The sequence below is a fragment of the Rhizoctonia solani genome, chromosome 8 (genome assembly GCF_016906535.1).
Source record: "Rhizoctonia solani chromosome 8, complete sequence".
In the NCBI taxonomy this organism is placed as follows: Eukaryota; Fungi; Basidiomycota; class Agaricomycetes; order Cantharellales; family Ceratobasidiaceae; genus Rhizoctonia; species Rhizoctonia solani.
This window is the reverse complement of record NC_057377.1, coordinates 253,162-276,241: the sequence shown is the minus strand read 5'-3', so window position 1 is coordinate 276,241 and position 23,080 is coordinate 253,162. Positions and strand designations below refer to the sequence as shown.

Below are 23,080 nucleotides of genomic sequence, written 5' to 3'. Positions count from 1 at the left end.
CCCAAGTACCTCGTACGTGAGATGGCCCGAAAGATCCACGAGTAGTGTATTGATAGGGTCGCTGCTCTTAGTAATGGTAAGTCTAGAAGGGACGGGTCAGTCTCGCTTTGCTGATGACCATTGCCGACGAAATATGAACACATACGTAGTCATCGTAAAAACTTGGTGGAATTGTTGAGGCTTCCACCTTTTGCAAGTCAACCAAGCTTGTATAAGTACACCTTCGGTCAGGTAGGCTATGCAGGCGGCCTCATGCTTGTCTAAACAGGATGTGACCCTTGAATTTGGTCGGGCAACCCGGCGCAGCTTATGGCCTATGACGAAGCCCGAGAATTAATATTATGGAGCAGAGGTGATCCGCCGTGATGCCGGTCTCGAGAGCTTGATCCAAGATACTTGGCACTGCCCCGCTTGGTTTCGTATACAGAAGCGGAAGATAACTAAGGAGATATCTTCGGGCCCGAGTCCTCCCGGCGCACACGATCTGAGAACCGGCAAAATACAGACATGAAGTTACGCTGTATGCACAGCTATGACTGCGTAGATGACTGCGTAAGGGCCAGTATTAGCGCCCGAAACCCGTTATAGAGGTCAGGACCCATTAGAACGTCATTCCTGGGGTCTGATTTTGATCGGAATCGGATCAAAGGTTTGGGGACAGAACCATACAACGATCTTACGGCATCAGTAGCGGTATACAGCCCCAAAAGAGGCGCCCATTCCACATCACAAACTATGGCTATGAGTGCATCTTGGTGATGAATAAGACAGAGAAACACTCCCACAACTAGAATTTTTCCACCTTCGAGAATTACTAAGCTAGCATCGACCACCAGTTACGCAAAGTTGACTGCTTTATAACTTGTATTATGCATCGCTTTGCAAGGTTTAAGTTCGAGGGGTGAGTACAGGAATCGTACATATGAGATCTACCCGACTATTGTGTACACCTCGGATCGGTTCACAATCGAGCACATCCAGTTTTGGTGTTTCATATGACACCTACTACCTTCGCCATGAGCCTTGGTGAAATCCACCATTGGGACCGGACCCAAAAGCAATTTAGTGTCGGCCCGTATCAGTATTCTATTGAAGCCAGGGTTTTGAGCCCAGTCTAAACTTACATAATCCAGCAGATTCGGACAAAATGCATACATTCGAGAGATAGGGGCAAGGCTGAATACAATGTTGAACAGAGGTGTCTCAGAAGTTGTTCTCGCTTTGACTATCTCCTCTCTAAGAGTAAAAAGTAGAAAGTCGAAAATTTTTAGCCGCCGAAATGCATTTCCCAGCTATCGCGACCGGTTTCTGCCTTTTGGCAAAGTATTTTACAAAGTCTCCTATTCCGCTGTCGTCGGTGAGCAGTACGCCAACTGTCCTTTCGACTAATTCAATCGCGGATATTACTGTGAAGAGGTGAGTTGGTTTATAGCAAGATGGAATGAATATGGGCGCTTTATACGGGTTTCAAGTGCTGAAGGTGTATCAAAAGCTGTCGAATCTGTCGAAGAAGTTGGGACGAAACCTGTCAAGGACGTTTCGAAGAGTGTAGAGAAACAAGCGATCAACACTATCGAGAGAAATGCTAGCCCTTTTGACGAGAGGAGTGGTTTTGAGAGGATCGAATCTACGAGGAGGTCGAGCATTCTCTCGTTTGAGGCGTCCCAATCTCGGACGGATTCGAGAGAGATGGAAGTAGAGTGTGCACCAAATAGAGGCGTCTTGCAGTGAGTTCACACGTTGCCTCGCTTTCCATCAAGAATGAAGCTTGGGTTGGTAGAGCACGGACCAAGAAGGACTTAGAACTGGTAGCGGCCAAGAATCCAATCCTACGTTCTATTACTCAAAGAATCGAGCTCGGCGAAGCAGACGAGTTGATGAACAAAGTTTTAAAGATGTTCGAAGAAATCGAGGAAATGGAGAAATTCAGGCTTCAGCTTCAGGCGTAGGTGCCCTTTTCTCACTGGGCCTCACTGGGAACTGATTTAGCCTCAGAGCGACATTTCACGAAGACCTAGGTGACGGAGTCCAAGCCAGGGTAGATCCCATTCCTCTCGAAAACTGGATCGACATGATCAAGGAAGTAGAAATCGCTCTTGATATTGTACGATGCGAAATGACGGTCGAGGATGTCGACGATCTCTTGACGCGACTTTACATTGAGATGAACCGCCTCGCTGCAGTATATGCTAAGAGCAAGGAAGATAGGAAACGGATAGCGCTCAAGGTGTCGGCGAAAATCAAAGAGTGAGTCTATCTTCTCTGTGCCTGAGCCGAAAGGTAACTTCTGGTCGTAGATATGCCGAGGTTTTACTGGAGAGCCCCTGCGAGGTTCGTCTGGCTGTCGAGCGAGCGCGTGTCAGGAGTGTAGTCGCCAAGTGCTTTACGCCGAGTGATGCTGAGTACCTTGCCTTGTTGAGCCCAGGATCGTCGCACATCCCAAGTTGCGATAGAAGTTGTGTGTTGTCTTATTTACCATACCGAGTACTGGAGAGAAGTGAAGGTGAGCAAAAATATAGCTGATCAGTCACAGGGTCTGATACAATTATTTCAGTTGGATCGGAGCCTGATTTAATCCTCAACGAAGGCTCGAGGTGTTCGACTCCCAGTGAAGTTCCAAATACACCTCGCGTGTCTATCTCTGAGCTTCAAGAGGATCCGGGGATTATGCCCATGGCAGAAGAGCCGATTGGAATGAATATGCGACGACTAGACGTAGTGGTAGTAAAATCAAAGAGGATCGAACGAAGGGAAACGGCCAAGGTCGGTCAAGTACGTAAGATGGCAAAAGTCACGGGGGGCGGGAAGCCGGCCTGGAGATTCTAGCTGGCCGTCGTTCGGTGAAGTCAGTTGGCTGTGGTGTTATATGTTATGTATATGGGATTTTCCTTCATCTTCCTGACGTAGTATGCTCCGTATGGCTCGGCTCGGACTTGGCTAATTATCAACTTGATGCCTCGGTTGCGAGCTGTTTCCATGGTTTTCTCGTAGATCCTAATGTTCTAGGCTTCAGTTTCTTCTAGTCTCTTCTCGTCTCGGCCTTGGTAGATCATTTTCTTCGATATAAGTTTTGATTTGTTGCGCATCTGTCACTAGTGCCTCTAACTAATTATAACGTCACGTCGTTGGTATCGTAATCAGGCTTTCCTTTTACGGTTCGAGAGTATGCTTGGAGTGCGTCCAGGAACGAATGGGAACGGCAATCCTGCTTGCGAGTTAAAGCTACAACCAGAAAATACATCGGCAGGTGGTGGAGACTTGCATGACCGTAATATTATAAGCGCCGATCACTCGCCACCTCATATACGTTCATTTCCTGAACATCCTGGATTGGGAGCAAGACCGAGCCCTGAAAATTTGTCCCACCAGCATTTGAATCCAGGAATGAGTTTTTAGGTAATCCTCGCTTTCTCACACCCGGCAATTATCCTTGACCGCTACAATAACATTCAATCGTGTATTTCGGTACATCACCCGGTGGCAACTAGCTTTTCATTATGCTCGGAGCTTCAGGGGCGTAATGCCCGAACCGATGTATGTGTTGGTGAGAACTTGCGATAGGAAAATGGCCGCCTGCCTTTACCTTCGGCAGCTACGGGGCGTGACGCGAATATGGTTACTACTCCAAGGACGATCCAAATATGGATCAGCCCAAATGAGGGAGTGATACGCGCTCAGGCTTGATCGATTTTACGTCTCAACGTTGCTGATCATAAAAAATCCTATTAAACTGAATTTAGCGCATGATAATTAGGCTGTGTCAATTCAGGCTTATCCTCTTTGCTTACGTTTTCAGCCAGACACTGCGCCAGAGCTAGTGCAGCCCAATTTTTAACTTGGCACCCCATTCTGTCGACAATAAGATACCGCCGCTCGTCTTGTTCCGGCCTATTCATATCTCAAGACAGGATGGGGAGTAATTCGAAAGAAGGACGGCGGCAAGGTCCACCCCAAATACGGGGCGCATTTCGGTCAAGTGAGCTGTTTTCGCGATTTATCACCATGTTCATTAGAGGCGAACTCATGGATCGAGCGCAGATCCTTATTCTATATGCGTTACAACTTACGGATGTTATCGCCAACAAAGGTTGTGCATGTTCAATCACATGAATCATAACATTACTAGTTAAAAACACATAGTGTAGGTATACAGCAGAACACCAGCGTTCAGTCACATATGGATACAAAGTTCAAAGGGGCTTTAAGAAGACGGAAGAACAAAGGAGCGTCCGGAGCCTATGTTATATATGGTAGGAATTTGATAACCAGGGCGCAACTGTTTGTCAACAATGCTGTCAGTTTTCTGCCACTCGCGTGGTGAGATGCACAAACCGTACCTGGATGCAGGCCAGAAAAGCTTAAATGGAAGAAAAAAACACAATATTATGACGATTTCGCGTGGAAGATGCGCATTCCGATGTCCCTGATCATCACGGAGCTCCTGCGCTTTTGGGCTCGGGAAGTCTGCGGCGGGGAATTTGACGTAGTGTTCGAGCAGCCTGGGCGGGAATCCTGTTCTTGGGAATAGGATCCCACGGAGATTGCGGCTGGGAGCGTCTCGGGCAGAATCGAGGCCCGACATGAGTAAGGTGGGGGCGGTGTGTGGGTGTTGGTGTTGGGAGCCGTGCTCGTTCGGCGGGGTTCCTCGTAGAGTGTGTCGTAGGATCTCGTGCTCGATGCTGGGGACGGAGGTTGCATGCTCCTTCTCCTTGCAGCAGCAGACGTAGAAGATGCTTGACGCAAGCTGTCTCGTGCGTCGGTGTACAGAGCAGCAGCATGCCGGGGAGACTGGCCGTAGAGACCGAGATAGTTGGCGCCTGAGGACATCATGACGAAAATGGGCAACTATTTACGAAGGCAAAAAAAAAACACAGATTAAAAGACCGAAAAAGAGAAAGATAGAGTAGGAGCGAGATTGCCGTCGGACAGGCGGTGATCCTCGAGGGGTTGGCTATGAAGAGCAGGTACATTAGGTGTTTAAGTACTCCCTGGGAGTTTCATGTTGATCCATGATTGGTATGAGTATATTCCCTTGACATAGGAGCGGTTTCTACGATATCCCGAAGCCACTAACCCAAGAAAGCAGAGATACATATAAGAGGCAAACAAGGGAGTAGAATAATCGCTGGGCGTTTAATGAGCCTCCCAAATTGGCAGGTTGGTGCTCATGTTGTGAAATGTAACACATGGACGGAAGTAACACCTCGAGGGTTGGCAATTCAGTCTTGCTTCGCTTCATTCGACCATAGTATATCCGATGAGCGATGGACTTTCTGCGGGGCCCAGACAAGGAGTTCACCGAAGACATCTCTGGATCTTTGAGAGATAGAGATGCCTGGAAGCCTGGCCAATTGAAACAACTCGGATTCAAAGGCGAATTGGCTGCACTCGCTCATGACACTCTCAACGGGATCTTTGCAGCCGGTAAGCCCAGCCGCGCACAGGTACCAGCGGGTATACTTAATTCAGACCATCAGCCACGGACAATGGATACATTTACGTCTTTGGATCACCCGCAGCTACCCACTCTCTTCAACTACAAGGGACCGCAGTGGATGCAGGCATCAAGCATTTAGGGTTTGCTGCGTCTGCTAATCGGTTGGTCGCTTGTGGTGAGTAATTCAACGGTGTCACTCATGTCTGTCGTTATCTGCCACTCCCAGATACGAGGAATAAACTCCACGTATGGTCCTTTGCTTCACCGGGGCCACCGACTTTGGAGGGATCAATACACGCAGGGGATGTCGTGAAGTGAGTAGAGTCATCTCAATTGGCGAAACACACCTCAAACTTTCACACGGTCAGCTGTATGGCCACCTCGCTATACCATTCACATGTTTGTCACACTTACCCTGGCCCTAACGTAACTTGACGTTGTCCTTTAGGCATTCATCGGACTCAAATCGGGACGCACTCTTACTTTTGATATCGACCGACTCGTAATATCGCCATACACTATTCCCAATGCCTGGCAACAACACGAACAAGTACTCCGTCGTTCTGGACTGTCACCGACGTCTCCAACTTTCGATGCGTCCTTGGTTCCAATGGTAATCGACTTGGCTATCCATCCGCGGGACCTGAACTTGTTGCTTGTGGCCTATGAGCGAGGGGTCGTTCTTTGGAATATTGTGGAGCAGAAACCGATTAGTCATTATAGTCTATCATTGCTCCCTGGAGCTCCTGGGGCCATACTTGAGCCCGACAAGTCACCAACGTTGATGGAAGAGCGCTGTCCTCCCCCCACGTGCGTGGCATGGCACCCCGATGGAAGGCTGTTCGCTATTGGTAGGCGTCGTTATTGGGTGTTCACGATGGTCACTCATCCTCCGTAGGTCACATGGATGGCTGTATCTCATTTTGGTCTGTCGACGAGGAAGACAAACCATTGGACGTTCGGACTGTGGATAGAGCCGGGGTCCACAAAGTTGATTTCGAAGCGTTTGCTGTGGCCGCCGGCCTACCACCTTCATCTTCTGCCCCTCCGTTAACTCATGAACCAATCTATAAGCTTTCTTGGACATCTAAAATTCCTGGACCTAATTATTTGACCCCCGCCAAAGGATCATACCTTACTGTTCTCGGAGGACTCCAGCCAACGGCCCCACCGGGTATTCCTTGCCTGTACTTTCCTGCATTTATTGCCCCCGCCAACTCTACGGTATCTTCCGAAGGGCTCGACTCCAACCCGGCTTTACGCGATGCTCTTCATGCGAGTGTCACACCCTCTGCCTACGCGGAAATTCTGTCAAACCCGCAGCTAGTTATCGAAGACATGGTGGTCATACCAGACCATAATCAAATAATCCTTATGAAATCAGCTCGGGATGGGAGACGCAAACTCTGGGTAGAACTACATCCGCCAAGTTCGTTTGTGGACGCGGTCAACGCGCTGACCACAATTCCCGATCTTGATGGTTCTCTCCCGCCTCTCCCGCAACATGTTCTGGATGCTCGTTCTACAGGAGCTCAGGGGCCATCTCGTTTACCTGTGGAGCTGATGATGGCGGATCTTGTGGAGGCGCAACTTTATGTGGTGCCCAAGAGTGAATTGGGATCTTTGGTTCGCAAGACGGTCGAGCGTGTGTTTTCGTCTCCAAATAGTGGTCAGTCAAACCAGGACGTCCAGAATGATAGGTTGGGCTGGTTGAAGGTTGGCCAAGCGACCCCGAATATGGAAGGGCGAGCTAAAACGGCCAAAGTGCGTATGATAGTCTCATCTCACAGCATATTAATTAAACTATTTCAGTTCGAACCCAACCGTATAATTGTCGCAACGCACGGCGACGGCATTGTTCGATTCTACGACTCGAGTTCACAGCTAGTCCTAAACCCCACCCCACTCCAATTCGAACACCCACAACCTCTCCCAAACCTGAACATTGATCCACACTGGACGATATCCCACCCTTTGCTTCAGAAAACCCTCGCTGCTTCCCCTGCTTGTCGTAATACCAATGCCCCGCCGACCTATGTCCACTCCCGAGTCCAGTCTGTTCATTTTTCGCCGAGCTCTCTGGACTGTGCTTTGGTACTTGCTCATGGTTGGGTGGTGCTGTATCAATTTACGCAGGAAGGTACTCCTGTACCGTTTGAAGTCAACGAGCCCTCTGATGGACTAATCGACCTGCGGCCTATGAGTTTCGAGGACGATGAAGGGTTTAGGCCTATCTGTCTGGTTGCTGAGAATATGAGAGGGGAAGTTACGTGTGCAGAGTTGAGCGGTGCTGGTAAGCAGAAATAGCGTCTAGTAATTCCACCCGGTTAAACGTCTTTACAGGGTTCATGGCGATCGGATACGAAGATTGCTCGATCGTTATATTAGATCTCCGTGGTCCAACGGTCCTTGCACGACACGAACCTCATATTGAGCAAGGGAAACGCTCAGCCCAAGATGGTCCCGTACGATCATTCCGATGGTCTCAATGTATCATCTCTGAAGGTAGAGAACTCACCATTATCCTCCTGCCCTGACTCTCATCCAATATTGCTCAGAGGAAGAACCTGGTATCCACCTCATCTGCATCACAGAATCTGGGCTCACGCGTGTCTTTACGTTATCCCCACCCAATCGAAGCTTGAACTGGTCCCTCCGGGGTCAGTCCAAGACAACAAAGCATACCTCACTCGCGCACCCCATTTTCAATTCGGTCGTTGATCTCGAGTCTGGGCACGTGTGCGAACCCACCCCAGAGGGCTTGCAGAGAATCACAGACCGATCCGGGTTGAGAAATTATGGGCCGAGCATCTGGATTGCGGCCAACCAAACACGATTACGGACGTTTGCAGGGGTGTTGGGGAAAGAGATCGCCCATGTGGATAGAAAGCCTGGAAAGGAGGTGATATGCATAGACGTTGTTGAAAAGCACGGTGAGTCGGGTGGGGTTCGGGCCTTGTGTGATATCGGTTTTAACATTCGATTGGTTTACCGCAGGCGAGGCTGTGATAGTGGCGTTTGAAAGTGACGGGGAGGCTACAATTTATTCTTTGCCGAAACTTGACCGAATCAATGGATTTTCTTTCGGGTGAGTAATTGTATCTGTGTTCGGCTGCACTACCTAATATCGTGGCCAGATACCCCATGTCCCGAGTCAGCTCTGACTCGCAAGGCGACTTTATTACTACTTCAGGCCGTAATTTATTGGGGCTTATTACATTATCCGATTTTAGCCGTGCCAGGCATCCTATTGTGGATTTGAGTGTTCCTGCGCCCATTATGAGGGATCGCCCAGATCCGGTCGATGGTGGTGGCATAGTGTCATGGCTATGGGCTACAAGGTCGCGGTCCGGAGCTGAAATCGATGCTTGTTGTGAGTGATCTCCCCTATTCTCCTAGACTAAATTGGTTATAACCCCATTATTAGTGGCCGGCCCGAATCGTCCCCCACCCAGGGTGAAAAAGGCCAAGTACGTACCAAGTGAAAGACGTCCAGGCGAACCAATAAGCTCGGTCCGCCCCGCTGCGGAGGGATCTAGTGCGGCCCGTGCTAATGCTGCTGCTGGACCGAGCGATATATACTCACGGCTGACGGCGGCGGTTTCCGAGAGAGGGTAAGCTAGATGAGGGTGATTATTATGAACCTGGGCAATTGCTAATTCATGGTACAGGGAGATGTTATCCAGTTTGGAGGATAAATTTGGACATCTTGAGGCAGCGAGTAAAGATTTGGCTTCGCAGGTACTTCTAGAACCAGTCATTCTATGTGCTAAACTAACAAAATGACATGTAGGCAAAGCGAATAGCCGCACAGCAAACTGCAAAAAAGTGGTTTGGATTCTGAATGATGGATATTGAAGTGGAAGCTCGCGCATGTATACATAATGAACTTTCTTGAGGATTCTGTAATATTCAAGTACCTTGCATGGATAAAGTTAGATAGTAGGCATGATGAATGTAGTTTTATAAGCAAAAGTCCAACCAAACTCACTAGCAATTAATCTAAATGTATCTAACAGCGAATCTGCACTTATGCACAGGTTAGATAAGCCGCTTTCATAAAGAACGTATGAGGACTTCCTCCTTTTACTCGGGTGGACCTTCTACTGAGAACAAGTACCAGCGCCGGGGTTTTCTAAAGCGTTATTGTGACGAGTGAACCGCAGCACGCGGAGGACTCACTCGAGATACTTGGCCGAGGTGCGGAGGTTGGTCACGTGAGCCATCCTCACTCGGCTCCCTCTCACAACCTCGACCAGTCACCGAGCGCGAGGCACGATGCGGCTCTGCCTTCCTCAAACCTTTCCCCACCCGCCATCCCTCCATGCGATGCACAAATGCGACACACCCAGCCCTCTCTGTCACCCCAAGCCTTCGATCCGGACGGTCGCAGCCTTGGGTGGCCCCGCCGACACCCCTAGGCCGCCAAAGGCGGCCCTGGGTTCCCCCACTTACACCGCGTCGAGGACTGGCTACTGCGCAGGTATGCATACATTTAGTTAGATAGACAGAGCATATATACACACATCCCACCATCGCGCGAGCTACCCCACCGGAGCGTAGGTTAAGTACCAACAAATTACATTCGACACTCTACATTTATTTACCATAATTTGCCCTATTGAAAGTTTAAGAGGCTGGAGACAATTGTGAAGTGGGAGATTGTTGGGACACCAAACATCTCGTATTTGTTATACATGGCCTTAGGGGGTTTATTGGCGACTATATAGTAGATCGAAGATAAGCTTTGTATGAAAAGTTAATGGCAGTACCCTGAGATCAGCACCGAATGCCATTTATCTTTCCTTGAAGTGTATTCCCACGCTTGGTGACATTTTGAGCTTGCTAGTACTAATGGATGTGTACGGAGGTTCTACACATAACTTTGTTTTACTCGGACCAGATATTACAATGTCGATTAATTCGATTCGCGCAGTCGTTTGGCTGATCTCAGATTGCCGTAGGGACAGCCCAGTATATCAGGGTCTCAAAGTTAAAACGCGGGGCACTTGACAGGTTGGCGTCAGACGTCAGCCTTCAGAAGCCAAACGAAAGATACATAAATGTTGAGTAGAAACCAAAATTGCACTCAACATAAACAATGGCCCCAGCAGCAGGTGGAGTACAGGCAGCTAGTGCTTCAATAGATCCTTCTGTTCTTTTCAAAGGCCGTTGGTGGGAGCACTCTCACATTTTGACTCTCAACCTGTTATTGGTAGTGCCACTCGCGACATCCTATGCCAATGGATTTGGTCGGTAACTTTTAATTATTAAATTCGCTTCGTCTAATTGTTTTTAGATGGAAGTATGATGAACGGCCTCCAGTCCGTCCAGCAATGGAAGGATTACTTTGGTAATCCGAGTGCCAAGGATCTCGGGTTATTCAACGCCATACAGTCCATAGGGTGAGAATTCTGCAAGGCTTTTATTCCATGAGTGGTCCGAAAGTTAACCCTATCTCGAAGGGCTTTGTGCGGCACTCCGTTCGCGCCTTATATCACCGATATCTTCGGTCGCAGAGCTGGAATCCTTCTTGGTGCCATCCTCGTTTTGTTCGCTGCAGCTCTTCAAACGGCTACGCAAAATCTTGGCATGTTCATTAGTGCCCGTTTTCTTATAGGTTTTGGATCGACTTTCGTAGGTGTTATTTCATCACTAGCCGGAGGCAAAGTCAATATTTGAGACATCTCCTTGACAGGCGGGAATGGCTTCTCCACTTCTCATCTCAGAAGTGGCTTACCCTACCCACAGAGCGGTCCTCACGTCACTCTATAATTCTTTTTGGTTCTCCGGGAGTATAGTTGCTGCTTGGTCTACCTTTGGCACATTCAGGATTCCTTCAAACTGGTCCTGGCGTATCCCTTCTGCCTTACAAGGATTGTCTTCTGTTATACAGCTCGCTTTAATCTGGTTCTTACCAGAAAGCCCACGCTGGCTCATCAGCAAGGGTCGGGACGATGAGGCGCGCCAAGTGCTCGTGAAATGGCATGCTGGTGGGCGCGAAGAGGACCCCCTGGTAGCGATGGAATATACTCAGATCAAAGAAGCCTTGGGCCTTGAGAGCCAGAATGCCAATGCCAGCTGGTTGGATCTCTTCAGGACCCCAGGGAACCGGAGACGTATACGGATCATTTTGTAAGTCCTTAATAATATTATCTATGGGAATGAGGCTAACCTACGGCCAGTGGTATCGCAGTATTCTCTCAGTGGTCAGGAAATGGGTTAATTTCTTATTATCTCGAACGCGTTTTGAATGGCATCGGTATCACTAAAACCGACGACCAAACATTGATCAATGGAGTTCTCTCCATCTACAATTGTAGGAGATTTATCTTGCTCCTAGCACATATCCTTACCACGAATTTAAGTTATAATTGCGATCGTGGCCTCGATGAATGTTGAAAATGCTGGACGCCGTAGGCTTTTCTTGGCCAGTAATAGCGGAATGGCAAGTGCTTATCTAAAGAACTTCTTCATTTACGGATTAAAAGGTTACCCTCCTTAGTTACTTAGTTTTTCGGCTCTTACGGCCTGTTCGGCTGTTTTCGCAACTACAAGTAACGCGCATGCTGGCCGAGGGGTTCTCGCGTTCGTGTTCATATTCAATGGCTTCTATGCGATCGCATACACTCCACTCATCGTTTCGTACACCGTTGAAATTCTGCCATTTTTCTTACGGGCCAAAGGGTTAGCATTCATGAACCTCTCAGTCATGGGTGCAATTATTTTCAACCAGTATACCAACCCAATTGCTCTAGATGCTTTGCAATGGAAGTGTGAGTTCATTTCTAAATAAGGATGGGATCGTAGAAATTGACTTAATCCCCCGTACCAGATTATTTGGTGTACTCTTGTTGGCTTGTATTTGAGCTCGCATACATGTACATGTTCGCTGTCGAAACTAAGGGACGTTCGCTCGAAGAGACTGCTGCATTATTCGATGGCGACGAGGCAGTATACGAGCTAAAAGATCGTATGAAGGCCGACATTGTGGAAAGTGGTCACCGCCAGGAGGAAAAGGGACCTGTTAATGAGAGTCAAGTGTAAGTATATTATTATACATACCAATAAGCTCATCGCTAACCCGGATAACGATTCTAGTGAACTACTAAGTCGTCCCAGTCGAGCAGCATAGTAAATGAACCATTGGGTCTAAAAAATAGAACCTGGTATCCATTCAATGGCATTTGAACTTGCACATATTTTTGATCATTCATTCACTATAGTACCTATTCTGTCCTTACTATTTTTTGTTGGCTGTGTGTTTATCATCATACATGTCTTTCTAACCATTTCACATTCCTTTTCATCAGTACCAAACCTATAGCCGACTATCCGCTGTGCTTGCATAATACAATATTTATCTGTGACCACTCGACCACTCCTAGACAATAAAATAGAGTATCCATTCGATTGAAGAATCGAATTCTACGATAACTGCCGAATACAGGTCTAGCAGTCCAACAACAACCTGTACCGGTCTTTCGTATACCCCTTCTCGTCCTTCCTAATCTCGCTACTCACAAATTCCACTTCAACTTCGATTATCCCCACCGCACGACACTCAACATCTACCCTAGTTGAGTTTTGCCACTTTTTCACTTCCTGTCCATAAGTGAACCACCTGATGAGATACGTTTCCTCGGTTCCCTTCCGAGCAAGGTATTCAGCTTCGGCAGGCGACCTAAATTGCGCCAAGGAGATCAACGAGAGTTCAATGCCCGTATCAGCATCTCCCTTCAGCGAGTCATAAAACGAAACTTTGTCAATTAGACTAACTCGGCTGAGCAGCCGGAGCCAAAGTCCTTCAGTGCAAACAACGCAAAAATTAGGCTGGGCAACTTGTCGCATCAAGCAGTCTTCATTAGCTGGGCGGTACGATGTAGTTGCCCATTTTTTGTGAGTGTGATGATCGTGCAGGGCCGGGCGGTCGGGCTCTGGGTCGGGGTCTTCGTATTCAAGTGGAGAGTATCTGTCGAAGCCGTTGTCAGCGGGGTTGGCGTGAAAAAAATAGAGCGTATGGCTTACGTCGGGAAGGCACCTACGTATCCTTCAGTCGAATTGAACCTAATCGAAATTTAGCATTCGTCCCCGGCTGAGACCATCTTTTCACGCACTCGGTAGCATTCCCATATTCAATTACCTCCAAACTACACAGTTGCGCCAAACCCTCTTTTCCTTTCTCCTCTAACACAAATTTTAACTCGTGTGTATCATTCGCCAGTTTGCGAATGGGTACATCATAAAACCATCGGTCCAGACCGATCTCTGGGTTTGCCTCCCATGTGACAGTAGTTCCATCGAGAGTGATCGTGAGATGAGAGCTTTCCGGGATTCCAGAAAGGGAGGTTCGCAAGAGGGCAGAGTCGAATGTTCCATCAACCGTGAAGTTAGTCGACCAAGGTGTTGATTTGTTGAGCATCGTCCATGGGTAGACCAATAATGGAACAGAGTTGCGCTCGATCCGAGGAGGGGCTGATTTGAATCGTCAGAGAAGATAGTGACAACAAAGGAAACGGAAAACTCACAGGCAGGGTCTGAGAGCCAGTGGGCCCAACCGATAGTTTCGTCACGATGGGTGTAGTTATCCGCGTTAACTCCAAAGTACATGCTGCCGTCGTATTCATCCCCAACCCAAATAATCGAATGGCCGAGTTCGTGCCTACAGCCAGGTTCAATAAAAATTAGTGTGTGATTTGGAGATCGGGAGTCTATTGACCTGAGAACTAATGGACCGTTTAACACTGATGCGGTGGAAATCCTGTGACAAATAATCAACATGAACAAGGTGGCAATACGAGATCGCAAGCTCGTACGTGAATTCTCCTCCTAATCTAATCAATGTATCTTTAGCAAACTCGATTTTGGTTGACTGAAGCAAGGTGTGCTTACCCTCCGTACAGTGGGTCGTTTCCTAATCTCAATTGAGCCTAATCAGATACGCCTGAAGCTTGTCACTCTTTTCTACTGACCTAATAGTATTGGATAATTGCACTGGTTTCCCATGCTTTTGCAGGCTGCGCTAGCTACCTTAGGTTTGGACGTATATACCCCACGAAGTTCGGTCCCGTCGCTAAAAACACTTAAACCAGAGGAGTCCATGAGTGGATATTGAGATAAAGTACCGATATAGTCCGTAGACAGTGCTACACACCAACAGTTAATCATATGGCACGGAGGAGTGCTAAACAATGAGCGTACTCTTTGGGCTTTCCGCCCACTCCAATCCCTGATTCTTTGCTTGGCGTGAACGCGCCCCAAAAGTTAATGAGGGGTGCTACTGGCGCGTACGTCTGGTTGACACTAATTGCATGCCCAAGTCGGGTAGCATCATCAATAAATCGTTGCTTCTCGTCGGAAGTGTCTGGAATCAAAGTAAGGTATAAAGAGAGAATGCTTCAACAGAGTTTGACACCCACAACCGTCAGAAAAGAACACAATGTTGATTCGGTTGGGTGTCGGACCAGTAATTAAGTCAGGCAAAGGATTGATGTCGAGCTCGGGAGCATAGGAATGAAAGAGAAACAATTGCGGTTGAGCCGGATTTATACCAGGTTCAGTATCAAAATCTATGCATTCCCGAGCTATATCGTGGTGTATGGTTCCGAGATCGTAGCCTACCACAAGGATGTCATCAGTTTGGCATAGTGACCGCGAGTCTTGCATGCATCGGGAAGGTTTGATTTCAGCGTGAGAGGGAGTATGACGGAGTGCTTTATGCAGCAGAATCGAACGAGCAGATAGGACGTCGCATCTCCCGCTTGCCCGATCTCTTGTGAGCCATACTTCGTAGCCGGCTTGGTCGTTGATATTGATCGCCTCATGGGCTGCAACTAGACACAACGGGATGGTGATTAAGCTTAGGAGTATGCTTCTCATAGTTCCGTTAACCAAGAAAGATTCATACACCCGAAGCACAACCAGAAGAATTCCCTTATCGTTGCTGGAAGCTGGTGTGCTTTGCACAAATTACGTCATGATTTGTTGTCAATACCCAGCTTATATAACATGGACAAGCGATTCGGAAAGTTCCTGGTTTGCACAGCATCCCAATCGTACCTTGCGCCACGAAACATGGATTCTTCCTCTGAGTCTCCGCAACTGGGTAAGTATATGGGAAAGCTCTGCAAAACTTACTAATTAACATTTGTCATATTTGGCTAATCATCCATACCAGCAGCACCCCCAGCCGAATCGGCTGGGTCCCCTACCGTGAATACGAGTGCAGATGGAAGAAAGGGCACCCGACTAAGCCAACTGAAGAATGCTACCAAGACTGCGGGGTACCAGGTTAAAAGCTCATTGAAGGCAATGTCTCAGAGTGCGAGGGTACTTCCCCCGCTCAAGTCCGCTTTGGGGGATATGTCCGAGTTTATTGGCATCTTGATGGTATGTTAATAATTGATTAAGACACAATCCAGAGATCATGGACTGACAGGTCAATAGGACGTTGCAAAGGATGACGAAAATCTTGACGAACTCTTCACCGAGCTTCAACTCAGAACCAATGCTTTGGAGACATATGTTGTCAACCTGAGTCTGGAATCGAGTGGGGATACTTTATCATTAGTTTTCAAGTGAGTACCTGGAGATGGAACAATTAAAACCAGAGGCCTTACCTTATATAAGGCCAATACTCGATGATCTACAATCAACGAAAAGAGATAAGGAGCGAGGAACAATGCGAGCTTCTGAGGTTGTGAGGCGCGCACGCAAGATCGAAAGCCATTTGCGAGTTTTACATGTAAGTAATCTGATCCCTTGGTCCAACAATGGGTCTTACGGAATCGAAGGATGAGGTTTCACTTCGAACTCTAGATATGACAGCCAAGCAGCAAGTGGTGAGTAGACACTGGGATAGAAAGTCGAGAATATCCATTGAATTAAACTCAGGAAATGTGGCTGTCCCGCCTTTCAGAAGTATCTGATGCTGCATACAACTCAACCTATGCAACGACAGTCCAGCGTGGAGACTGCACTTCTGGGACTCGCCAGGAACTACAAAGGATGCTACAGCTATGGGCTCGTCCTGAGTACGATCGATCTGAGGATATTCAACAGGACAACCTTGGCACGGCTAGGGTGTTTCTGATCAACGGTATGGCTGGAACAGGAAAGACAACGATTGCATATAGCCTATGCAAATGGCTTGATGCAAATGCTCAACTTGGTGCCAGCTTCTTTTGTTCACGTACCTCGCCTCTATGCAGGAAGATTGATAGAATAATCCCGACGATAGCATATCAACTTGGACGTTTCTCGCGTGTATATCGATCCGCACTTTGCAAAGCCATAGAGGAAGAACCAGATGTTGCGATGCGAGATGTTCGTGTGCAGTTCGAGAAGCTCATAGTACAACCGATGAAGTCCACAGGGGAGCTGTTAGCAGGCACAATCGTGACTATCGACGCTTTGGACGAGTGTGAAGATAGAGATGGCGCAGAAACGATTCTCGGCCTCCTGAGAACCCACGCCCTGGATATGCCTATCAAGTTTCTTCTAACAAGCCGACCAGAACCCTTTGTCCGAGAAAAAATGTTGGAAACAGATAGAACGCTATCGATCATAAGCCATCTGCATGACATCGAAGCATCTGTAGTGGAAAGTGACATCAAGACATATCTTGCTAGCGAACTTCATCACATATCTCCTCCTCTAACAGAAGCTCAATTGTGCCAACTCGCAAAGCAGTCAGGGACATTATTCATATACGCTGCCACTATTGTGCGATATGTCAGTCCCCGGCGCGTCCGTGTAGACTCGGCCTCTCGGCTAAAGAATGTACTCGCTATAAGTTCAAAAGGATCCCAGGCAGTTCTCACCGGAACAGTAAACAAGTTATACAAGGAGCTTGACGCACTATATCGCACGGTACTAGATCTCGCGTTTAACGAAGCCCTGGAAGAGGAAGAATTGGAAATTATGCGGGCCGTACTCGAGACAATTGTATGCGCGATGGAACCAATGTCTCTGAAAACTCTCTCGGATCTGTTAGAATTGACAAAAGATCAAATCACGTACTCTTTGGATCCTCTGTACTCCGTCCTCCATGTCCCAGCAGAGGACGAGCTTGTTTCAACCCTACATGCCTCATTCCCTGACTTTCTTTTCGATCAGATGCGAGCAGGTCCAAAGTACTTTTGTAATGAAGCTCGGCGAAATAAAATATTAGCTCAAAACTGCTTCGACATCATGAAACGACAGCTTCGATTCAATATATGCAAGCTCGAGACATCTTTCGTCGCGGACAACGAGATTCCGGGTATCCAAGAACGAGTCAAGGAATCAATTTGTCTGGCACTGCTTTATGCGTGCAAGTTTTGGGGTAGCCATCTTCAGGCAACTCAGATCCCCACCTGTGAGGATTTACATGACATGCTATACGAATTTATGTCACTTCGATTTTTATTTTGGGTAGAGGTGATGAACTTGAACAAATGCATTGGAATTGCTCTGTCACTACTACGTCAGACACGAGTATGGCTTCATGTAGGTGCAAATGAAACATCTTTGCCTAGTACTTACACATACATAGACAGACAAATAACATATGGCCGGACACTTGGAAGGGGTTGATCAATGCACAAAGGTTTTTGACTCACTTCGGGGCAAACGCGTGCTCAATTTGCACCCCCCACATCTACATATCGGCGCTACCTCTGTGCGCAAGATCCAACACAGTATACACAACCTTCTCGAAGCGGACTCGGGGATTAGTTGAAGCTGGAAATCTAGCCTCGTCTGGAGATGAGGGAATAGGATGGGCGTCCTTCAGCGCACAATCAAAGATTGGATCAATCATGTTCTCTCGTGACGGAACTCAGGTTTTTTATAGGACTTTCCTTGGATTTATCGAGACTTGGAGTTTGCACGGCACCAATAGTAGTTTCAGGCTATCCGAAGAAAATATTGTTTGCTTCGCAATATCCTCGGACGGCTCAACACTTGTGGCCGGGACTTCCGCTCACACCATCTGCATCTATAATATGGATGATGATAGGCGCCTTGACACGCTCGATACTCGTAGTCCGCAATCGGTCCGTTCTATTGCCATCTCTCGGAGTGTACCCACTTATATAGCCTCGGGGCATTCGGACAACGTCATACGAATATGGGACATCCGTTCCAAGGAGCAGATCGGGGCCCCACTGATAGGCCATAAAGCTCGCATACCCTCTCTTGTGTTCTCGCCCACCTGTATGCAACTAGCTTCTGGTTCTGCAGATACAACCATTCGGATATGGGATATTACCTCCGGCCTCCAAGCCAGCCAAGTGCTCGAAGGGCATTTGGATGCTGTGAATTCCGTCGCGTTTTCTCTTGACGGGACCCGCCTTGTTTCCGGATCTTCTGACCGAACCATAAGAATGTGGGATGTATATAGTGGTCTCCCTCTCGGAATTTTTCAAGGCCATACACAGGGGGTCTCGTCGGTCGCCTTTGCACCCGACAGCCCTAAATTCGTCTCTGGTTCTCTGGACGAGACAATCCGGTTCTGGGATGTCAATACTGGCAAGCAACTTGGTTTACCACTTGGGGGACATACCGGAGGGGTATCATCGCTAGCATATTCTCCCGACGGGTCCTATGTTGCTTCAAGCTACGACAAAACGATCTGCATTTGGGATGCACATGCTAGCACAATTATCAGCTATCCGATAGAAATACCTGAGACACACAGTACTCCACTAAGACGGTCAAGCGAAAACGAAGATCTCGGATCGAAAAATCCATGGGACATCCACATCAACCCAAAATTCGATTGGAACCTGTATGAAAAGGAACAGCTTCGACGCTATCATTATCAAACTTTATTCAATACAGAAGACCATTTTATTGCTCGATCACAATGGCCAAATGATTTTCGCAGCGTACGCTCACAAGATGGGGCCATCCTTGTAAGCTGCGGGCCACGACTCGAGACCACGATCAAGACGAACCTAAACCAGGTTATATGCGTGGCATTCTCCCCTCGTTGTGTCCGCATTGTCGTGGGACTGCTTGGGATGAACAAGTCAGCTGAACTGTGGGAGGTGAACCTTCCTAAAGCCGGGTTCGACAAAACACAAGATATGCTTTATTCGAGAAATAAACCTGCAATGGAACAGAGAGATATCAATAATCGAAGAGTTCCTCATGAAAATCATACTTCTACTAAAGGAAAACTTGGCTCAAAGATCAAAGCATTTGGTCCAGTGACATTAACTGGCGATGGATGGGTGAAAGGAGTTGAGAATCAGTTATTGTTTTGGTTCTGCCCTATTATTCACTGCGATATTTTGCTCCTTCGCCCGCCCAACCTGCTATTCATTGTGGGTGATGTCGCGTTTGGTACTGAGCCTTTGAATACCAGACTTACTCTCGGAAATGAATGGGCGAGATGTTATATTGATTGATGTATCTAATTGTTGACTTAGGCTTCCACTATCAGCATTACAAAGAACCTGTCATTGCTAAGAACTCCGGATTGAACTTAGACCTGAAAACAGAATAATCTAGTTTTGCTGTCCTTATTCAAGTGGGCTTTGTCTGTACATAAAGCGTGTCTACGTTTGTTTCCAGCTAAGCGTGGTTGCCGGTAAGCGTGGTTCACAGCAGCAGATCTATCTGCATCCCCTTATAATAGGATGATTTATGTGATCTATTCATATGGTTGACAAATTCTGGTTAATTCATCTTGCCGAACGAGGGGGAAGCTGAAGTCGGGGCGCAGTGGCGCGGTAAATCTCAATATAAATTGACAGTGTTTGAATGAATACATACATTTTCGCACCAGTATGCATAAAAGCATCATGTTCAAAAATTTCACTCATGAGATCTCGTAAATGAAAAGTGCGACTCGTATCCGCTGAGGTTATCGGAAAAAATCCAAACACCTTTCTCAAATTAAACAAAGGGTTCGAATTGTCTTCGTTCTTCTGCCTACTTGGAGACCCTTTATTTACCATATTAAATTAATGACTATCAATCGGATTCGGTAGTTATATACTTTACCGTAACAAAAAAAAACATATTCTTCTGATGTAGAGACTCGAGCATCAGTCAAGACCGGCTTATGTAATAGTTGGCGCTTAGCGACACGTCGTCTTGTTCCTTCTCCATACCCTCGATCTCATCCCTCTTATAAAATGGTAGGCTCTGATCCCAGCTCCCCGGAATACATGATGCGTCGATGCTTAGTGCAACAAATAGGTGGTATTGGCTGCGTCTATATGTACCAAAGGGGGGAAACGTACGTCGCCTCCCTGTTTAACCCATTGAAGTTAATTAATCTTTGCGCATTTAGCGGTGATTTCTCGCCAGTTCCGTGAAATGCCACGGTCTCGTATCGATGGGTTGCTTACCTCTTTCCCCAAACTAATTCCTGCCAACTCCCAACACACATCGATCGAGGCCCAAGACGTGCGCTACGTGTACCAGCCTCTCGAAGATCTCTACATTCTTCTGATTACCAACAAAGGTTCAAATATTCTGCAAGATATAGATACCTTACACCTGTTTGCTCGAGTCGTCTCGGATATATGTCGAACCGCGGATGAACGGGAGATTTCACGAAACGCCTTTGAACTATTGGGCGCGTTCGATGAGGTTGTGAATTTGGGATACCGTGAGCAAGTTGGGCTCCAGCAAGTCAGGAGTATCTTGGAAATGGAAAGTCACGAGGAGAAGATTCAGGAAATCATTGCCAAGGTGAGATTCACCTCGTATTATATGTGCCATGATTATTGATTGTTCGAGTAGAATAAAGAAGCAGAGGCCAAAGAGGAACTCAAGCGACGCGCCAAGCAGCTCGAAATGCAGCGTCGCGAGATGCAGAAACGTGCTCAAGGAGGTAGTGGAGGTATCGGTAGCAGTTATCTTAGTCCTGGAATGGGTGGAAGTGGTGGATACTCCAGTGTTCCTCGCTTTGAAGCTCCTGCAGAGCGTCGGTGGGTCCAAACTCATATCTAATTGGATCCGTTCGTTTGACATTTTGCTTCATAGCGCTGTATCTCCTCAACCTTCAAGCCTCAAGCCGGCTTTCAAGGCCTCGGGCATGAAGCTCGGCAGCAAAAAGGCCAAGCAGTCCGAACTTCTCGATGCCATGGGCGGTGAACTCGCTACTCCGACCGGCTCTATTCCGGGCACACCTGTGCCCCCAGACCTATCCGCTAGTGCTACCTTGTCTGCTCCGCCTCCTGGGCCAGCCGTCCACGAAGAATCAGTCCACGTTGTCATCCGCGAGAGAGTCAAGGCTTCCATCCTTCGTGACGGCCGGCCGAAAGAACTGGAAATTATGGGTGACTTGGATCTCAAAGTCGCCGATGCTGCGGACGCCCGTATCAAATTGAACATTGCACCACTCGGGTCGGGAGGAGAGGGTGCTCAGTTCAAGCAGCATCCCAATGTCGCCAAGTTTGCTGGAGGTGTTGGGATTCAGGGTGAGGTGAAACTGAAAGATCCAGCGAGAGGGTTCCCTGTTGGTCAGCCCCAGCCTTTGAACGTGCTCAAATGGAGGTGGGGCTCCAAGGACGAAACTAGGTTGCCTTTGTCAAGTGAGTTTCAGGTGCCAAATGACGATTTAAGTATATTAATTCTGTATATAGTCAATGTTTGGCCGTCTCCGGCTGGAGATGGAACATGCGAAGTGAACATCGAATGGGAATTGCAAAATACGGATCTGGATTTGCAGGACCTTGTGATTAGCATACCTCTCCCGTACGCTCTACCTCTCTCTCGCCATAGCTTCGCTAACCTAATTTTATATTGACAGGAGTGGCGCATACCCAACTGTTTCATCACACACTGGTTCATGGTCAATTAACCCGAGCACCCACTCTCTGGACTGGACAACCGACTCGGTTTCTTCCGAGTCTGACACAACGGGATCGTTGGAGTTTAGTGTCGGTGGAGATGATGCAGAGGCTTTCTTCCCGGTCAAGGTGCGTTAGTTCTCTTTTCTCTCCCTATATAGAATCAATTTATTTTTTCAAACTCCCCCATAAAATATCTATCTAAATCAATCAAATTTCGCAATACTAACCAACTTTCTTCTCAGGTTGACTTCAAGTCCGAAAAGAGTCTCATTGGTGTGGAAGTTCTCGACGTTGAACGGGTGGGCGGAGAGGGTTCGGTAACATTCAGCAAAGAGGTTAGAATCGGGGTAGAGCAATACTCGATTGTGTAGATTTAACGATAACAAAATGAGATTTTGGACTTGAATCATTTTGAGGTGAGGATGAGACGGGATAACACCAATTGTTCATGTACCAGCTGATAAATAAATGTCATCCCGATATGTTGTAGAACTTCAGGCTATAAATCTCAATAAATGCATAAGTCGACCAGCCTCGCGTCCATGAAATATTCTAACCGACTTCATGTGCCATCAATGTTAGGGGAAACTTTAGCTAATCCATTAGGTTGGGTAAATACTAAAGGAGTCTTGTAAGGCGCTGGACGCTACCGCATACAACCAGGGTCATTTCATGGCAGGAGACCATCTCATCATGATCAACATATTATTGACTGTTACCCAGATACATCTAGTATCATGAACAGATAACAGAGAGGCGGGCTCCATGGTAAAAGAAGCTTCAATTGAATGAATAGAGCCTACATGTCGCAAATAAAAAAAGGGAGCATTTACGCCATCACATATAT

General features: G+C 47.5%; 6 protein-coding genes across 6 annotated transcripts; 4 read left to right on the top strand and 2 right to left on the bottom strand.

Annotated features, from left to right (window-relative positions):
- Positions 1-1,279: 1,279 nt before the first annotated feature.
- Positions 1,280-2,826, top strand: RhiXN_09550 (uncharacterized protein; the record flags this gene model as incomplete). Its single annotated transcript, XM_043329366.1, has 6 exons — positions 1,280-1,416; positions 1,473-1,727; positions 1,781-1,945; positions 1,990-2,247; positions 2,298-2,503; positions 2,555-2,826. The coding sequence occupies 6 exons, from the start codon at positions 1,280-1,282 to the stop codon at positions 2,824-2,826; spliced, it is 1,293 nt and encodes a 430-aa protein (XP_043182200.1).
- A 1,557-nt stretch (positions 2,827-4,383) lies between these two features.
- Positions 4,384-4,827, bottom strand: RhiXN_09549 (uncharacterized protein; the record flags this gene model as incomplete). Its single annotated transcript, XM_043329365.1, has 1 exon — positions 4,384-4,827. The coding sequence occupies one exon, from the start codon at positions 4,825-4,827 to the stop codon at positions 4,384-4,386; it is 444 nt and encodes a 147-aa protein (XP_043182199.1).
- Positions 4,828-5,264: 437 nt separating this feature from the next.
- On the top strand, positions 5,265-9,281 carry RhiXN_09548 (potassium voltage-gated channel family protein; the record flags this gene model as incomplete). The annotated part of the gene is made up of 14 exons (XM_043329364.1): positions 5,265-5,424; positions 5,478-5,612; positions 5,664-5,751; positions 5,806-5,836; positions 5,886-6,288; positions 6,336-7,201; positions 7,250-7,730; positions 7,781-7,942; positions 7,996-8,370; positions 8,435-8,525; positions 8,575-8,810; positions 8,865-9,051; positions 9,109-9,178; positions 9,231-9,281. The coding sequence occupies 14 exons, from the start codon at positions 5,265-5,267 to the stop codon at positions 9,279-9,281; spliced, it is 3,336 nt and encodes a 1,111-aa protein (XP_043182198.1).
- Positions 9,282-10,538: 1,257 nt separating this feature from the next.
- RhiXN_09547 (Sugar (and other) transporter) lies at positions 10,539-12,572 on the top strand (the record flags this gene model as incomplete). The annotated part of the gene is made up of 9 exons (XM_043329363.1): positions 10,539-10,608; positions 10,657-10,689; positions 10,737-10,842; positions 10,903-11,074; positions 11,136-11,572; positions 11,623-11,756; positions 12,124-12,213; positions 12,273-12,480; positions 12,539-12,572. 9 exons carry the CDS (start codon positions 10,539-10,541, stop codon positions 12,570-12,572), a joined length of 1,284 nt encoding a protein of 427 aa, XP_043182197.1.
- Positions 12,573-12,889: 317 nt separating this feature from the next.
- RhiXN_09546 (peptidase family M64 protein) lies at positions 12,890-15,316 on the bottom strand (the record flags this gene model as incomplete). The annotated part of the gene is made up of 11 exons (XM_043329362.1): positions 12,890-13,409; positions 13,466-13,504; positions 13,555-13,912; positions 13,966-14,099; positions 14,157-14,198; positions 14,254-14,271; positions 14,330-14,351; positions 14,410-14,510; positions 14,563-14,583; positions 14,639-14,801; positions 14,857-15,316. The coding sequence occupies 11 exons, from the start codon at positions 15,314-15,316 to the stop codon at positions 12,890-12,892; spliced, it is 1,878 nt and encodes a 625-aa protein (XP_043182196.1).
- A 129-nt stretch (positions 15,317-15,445) lies between these two features.
- On the top strand, positions 15,446-22,604 carry RhiXN_09545 (NACHT and WD40 domain-containing protein; the record flags this gene model as incomplete). The annotated part of the gene is made up of 13 exons (XM_043329361.1): positions 15,446-15,542; positions 15,615-15,826; positions 15,884-16,014; positions 16,067-16,181; positions 16,231-16,278; positions 16,331-17,926; positions 17,977-19,768; positions 20,724-21,127; positions 21,179-21,366; positions 21,422-21,972; positions 22,024-22,135; positions 22,191-22,359; positions 22,476-22,604. 13 exons carry the CDS (start codon positions 15,446-15,448, stop codon positions 22,602-22,604), a joined length of 5,544 nt encoding a protein of 1,847 aa, XP_043182195.1.
- Positions 22,605-23,080: the final 476 nt, after the last annotated feature.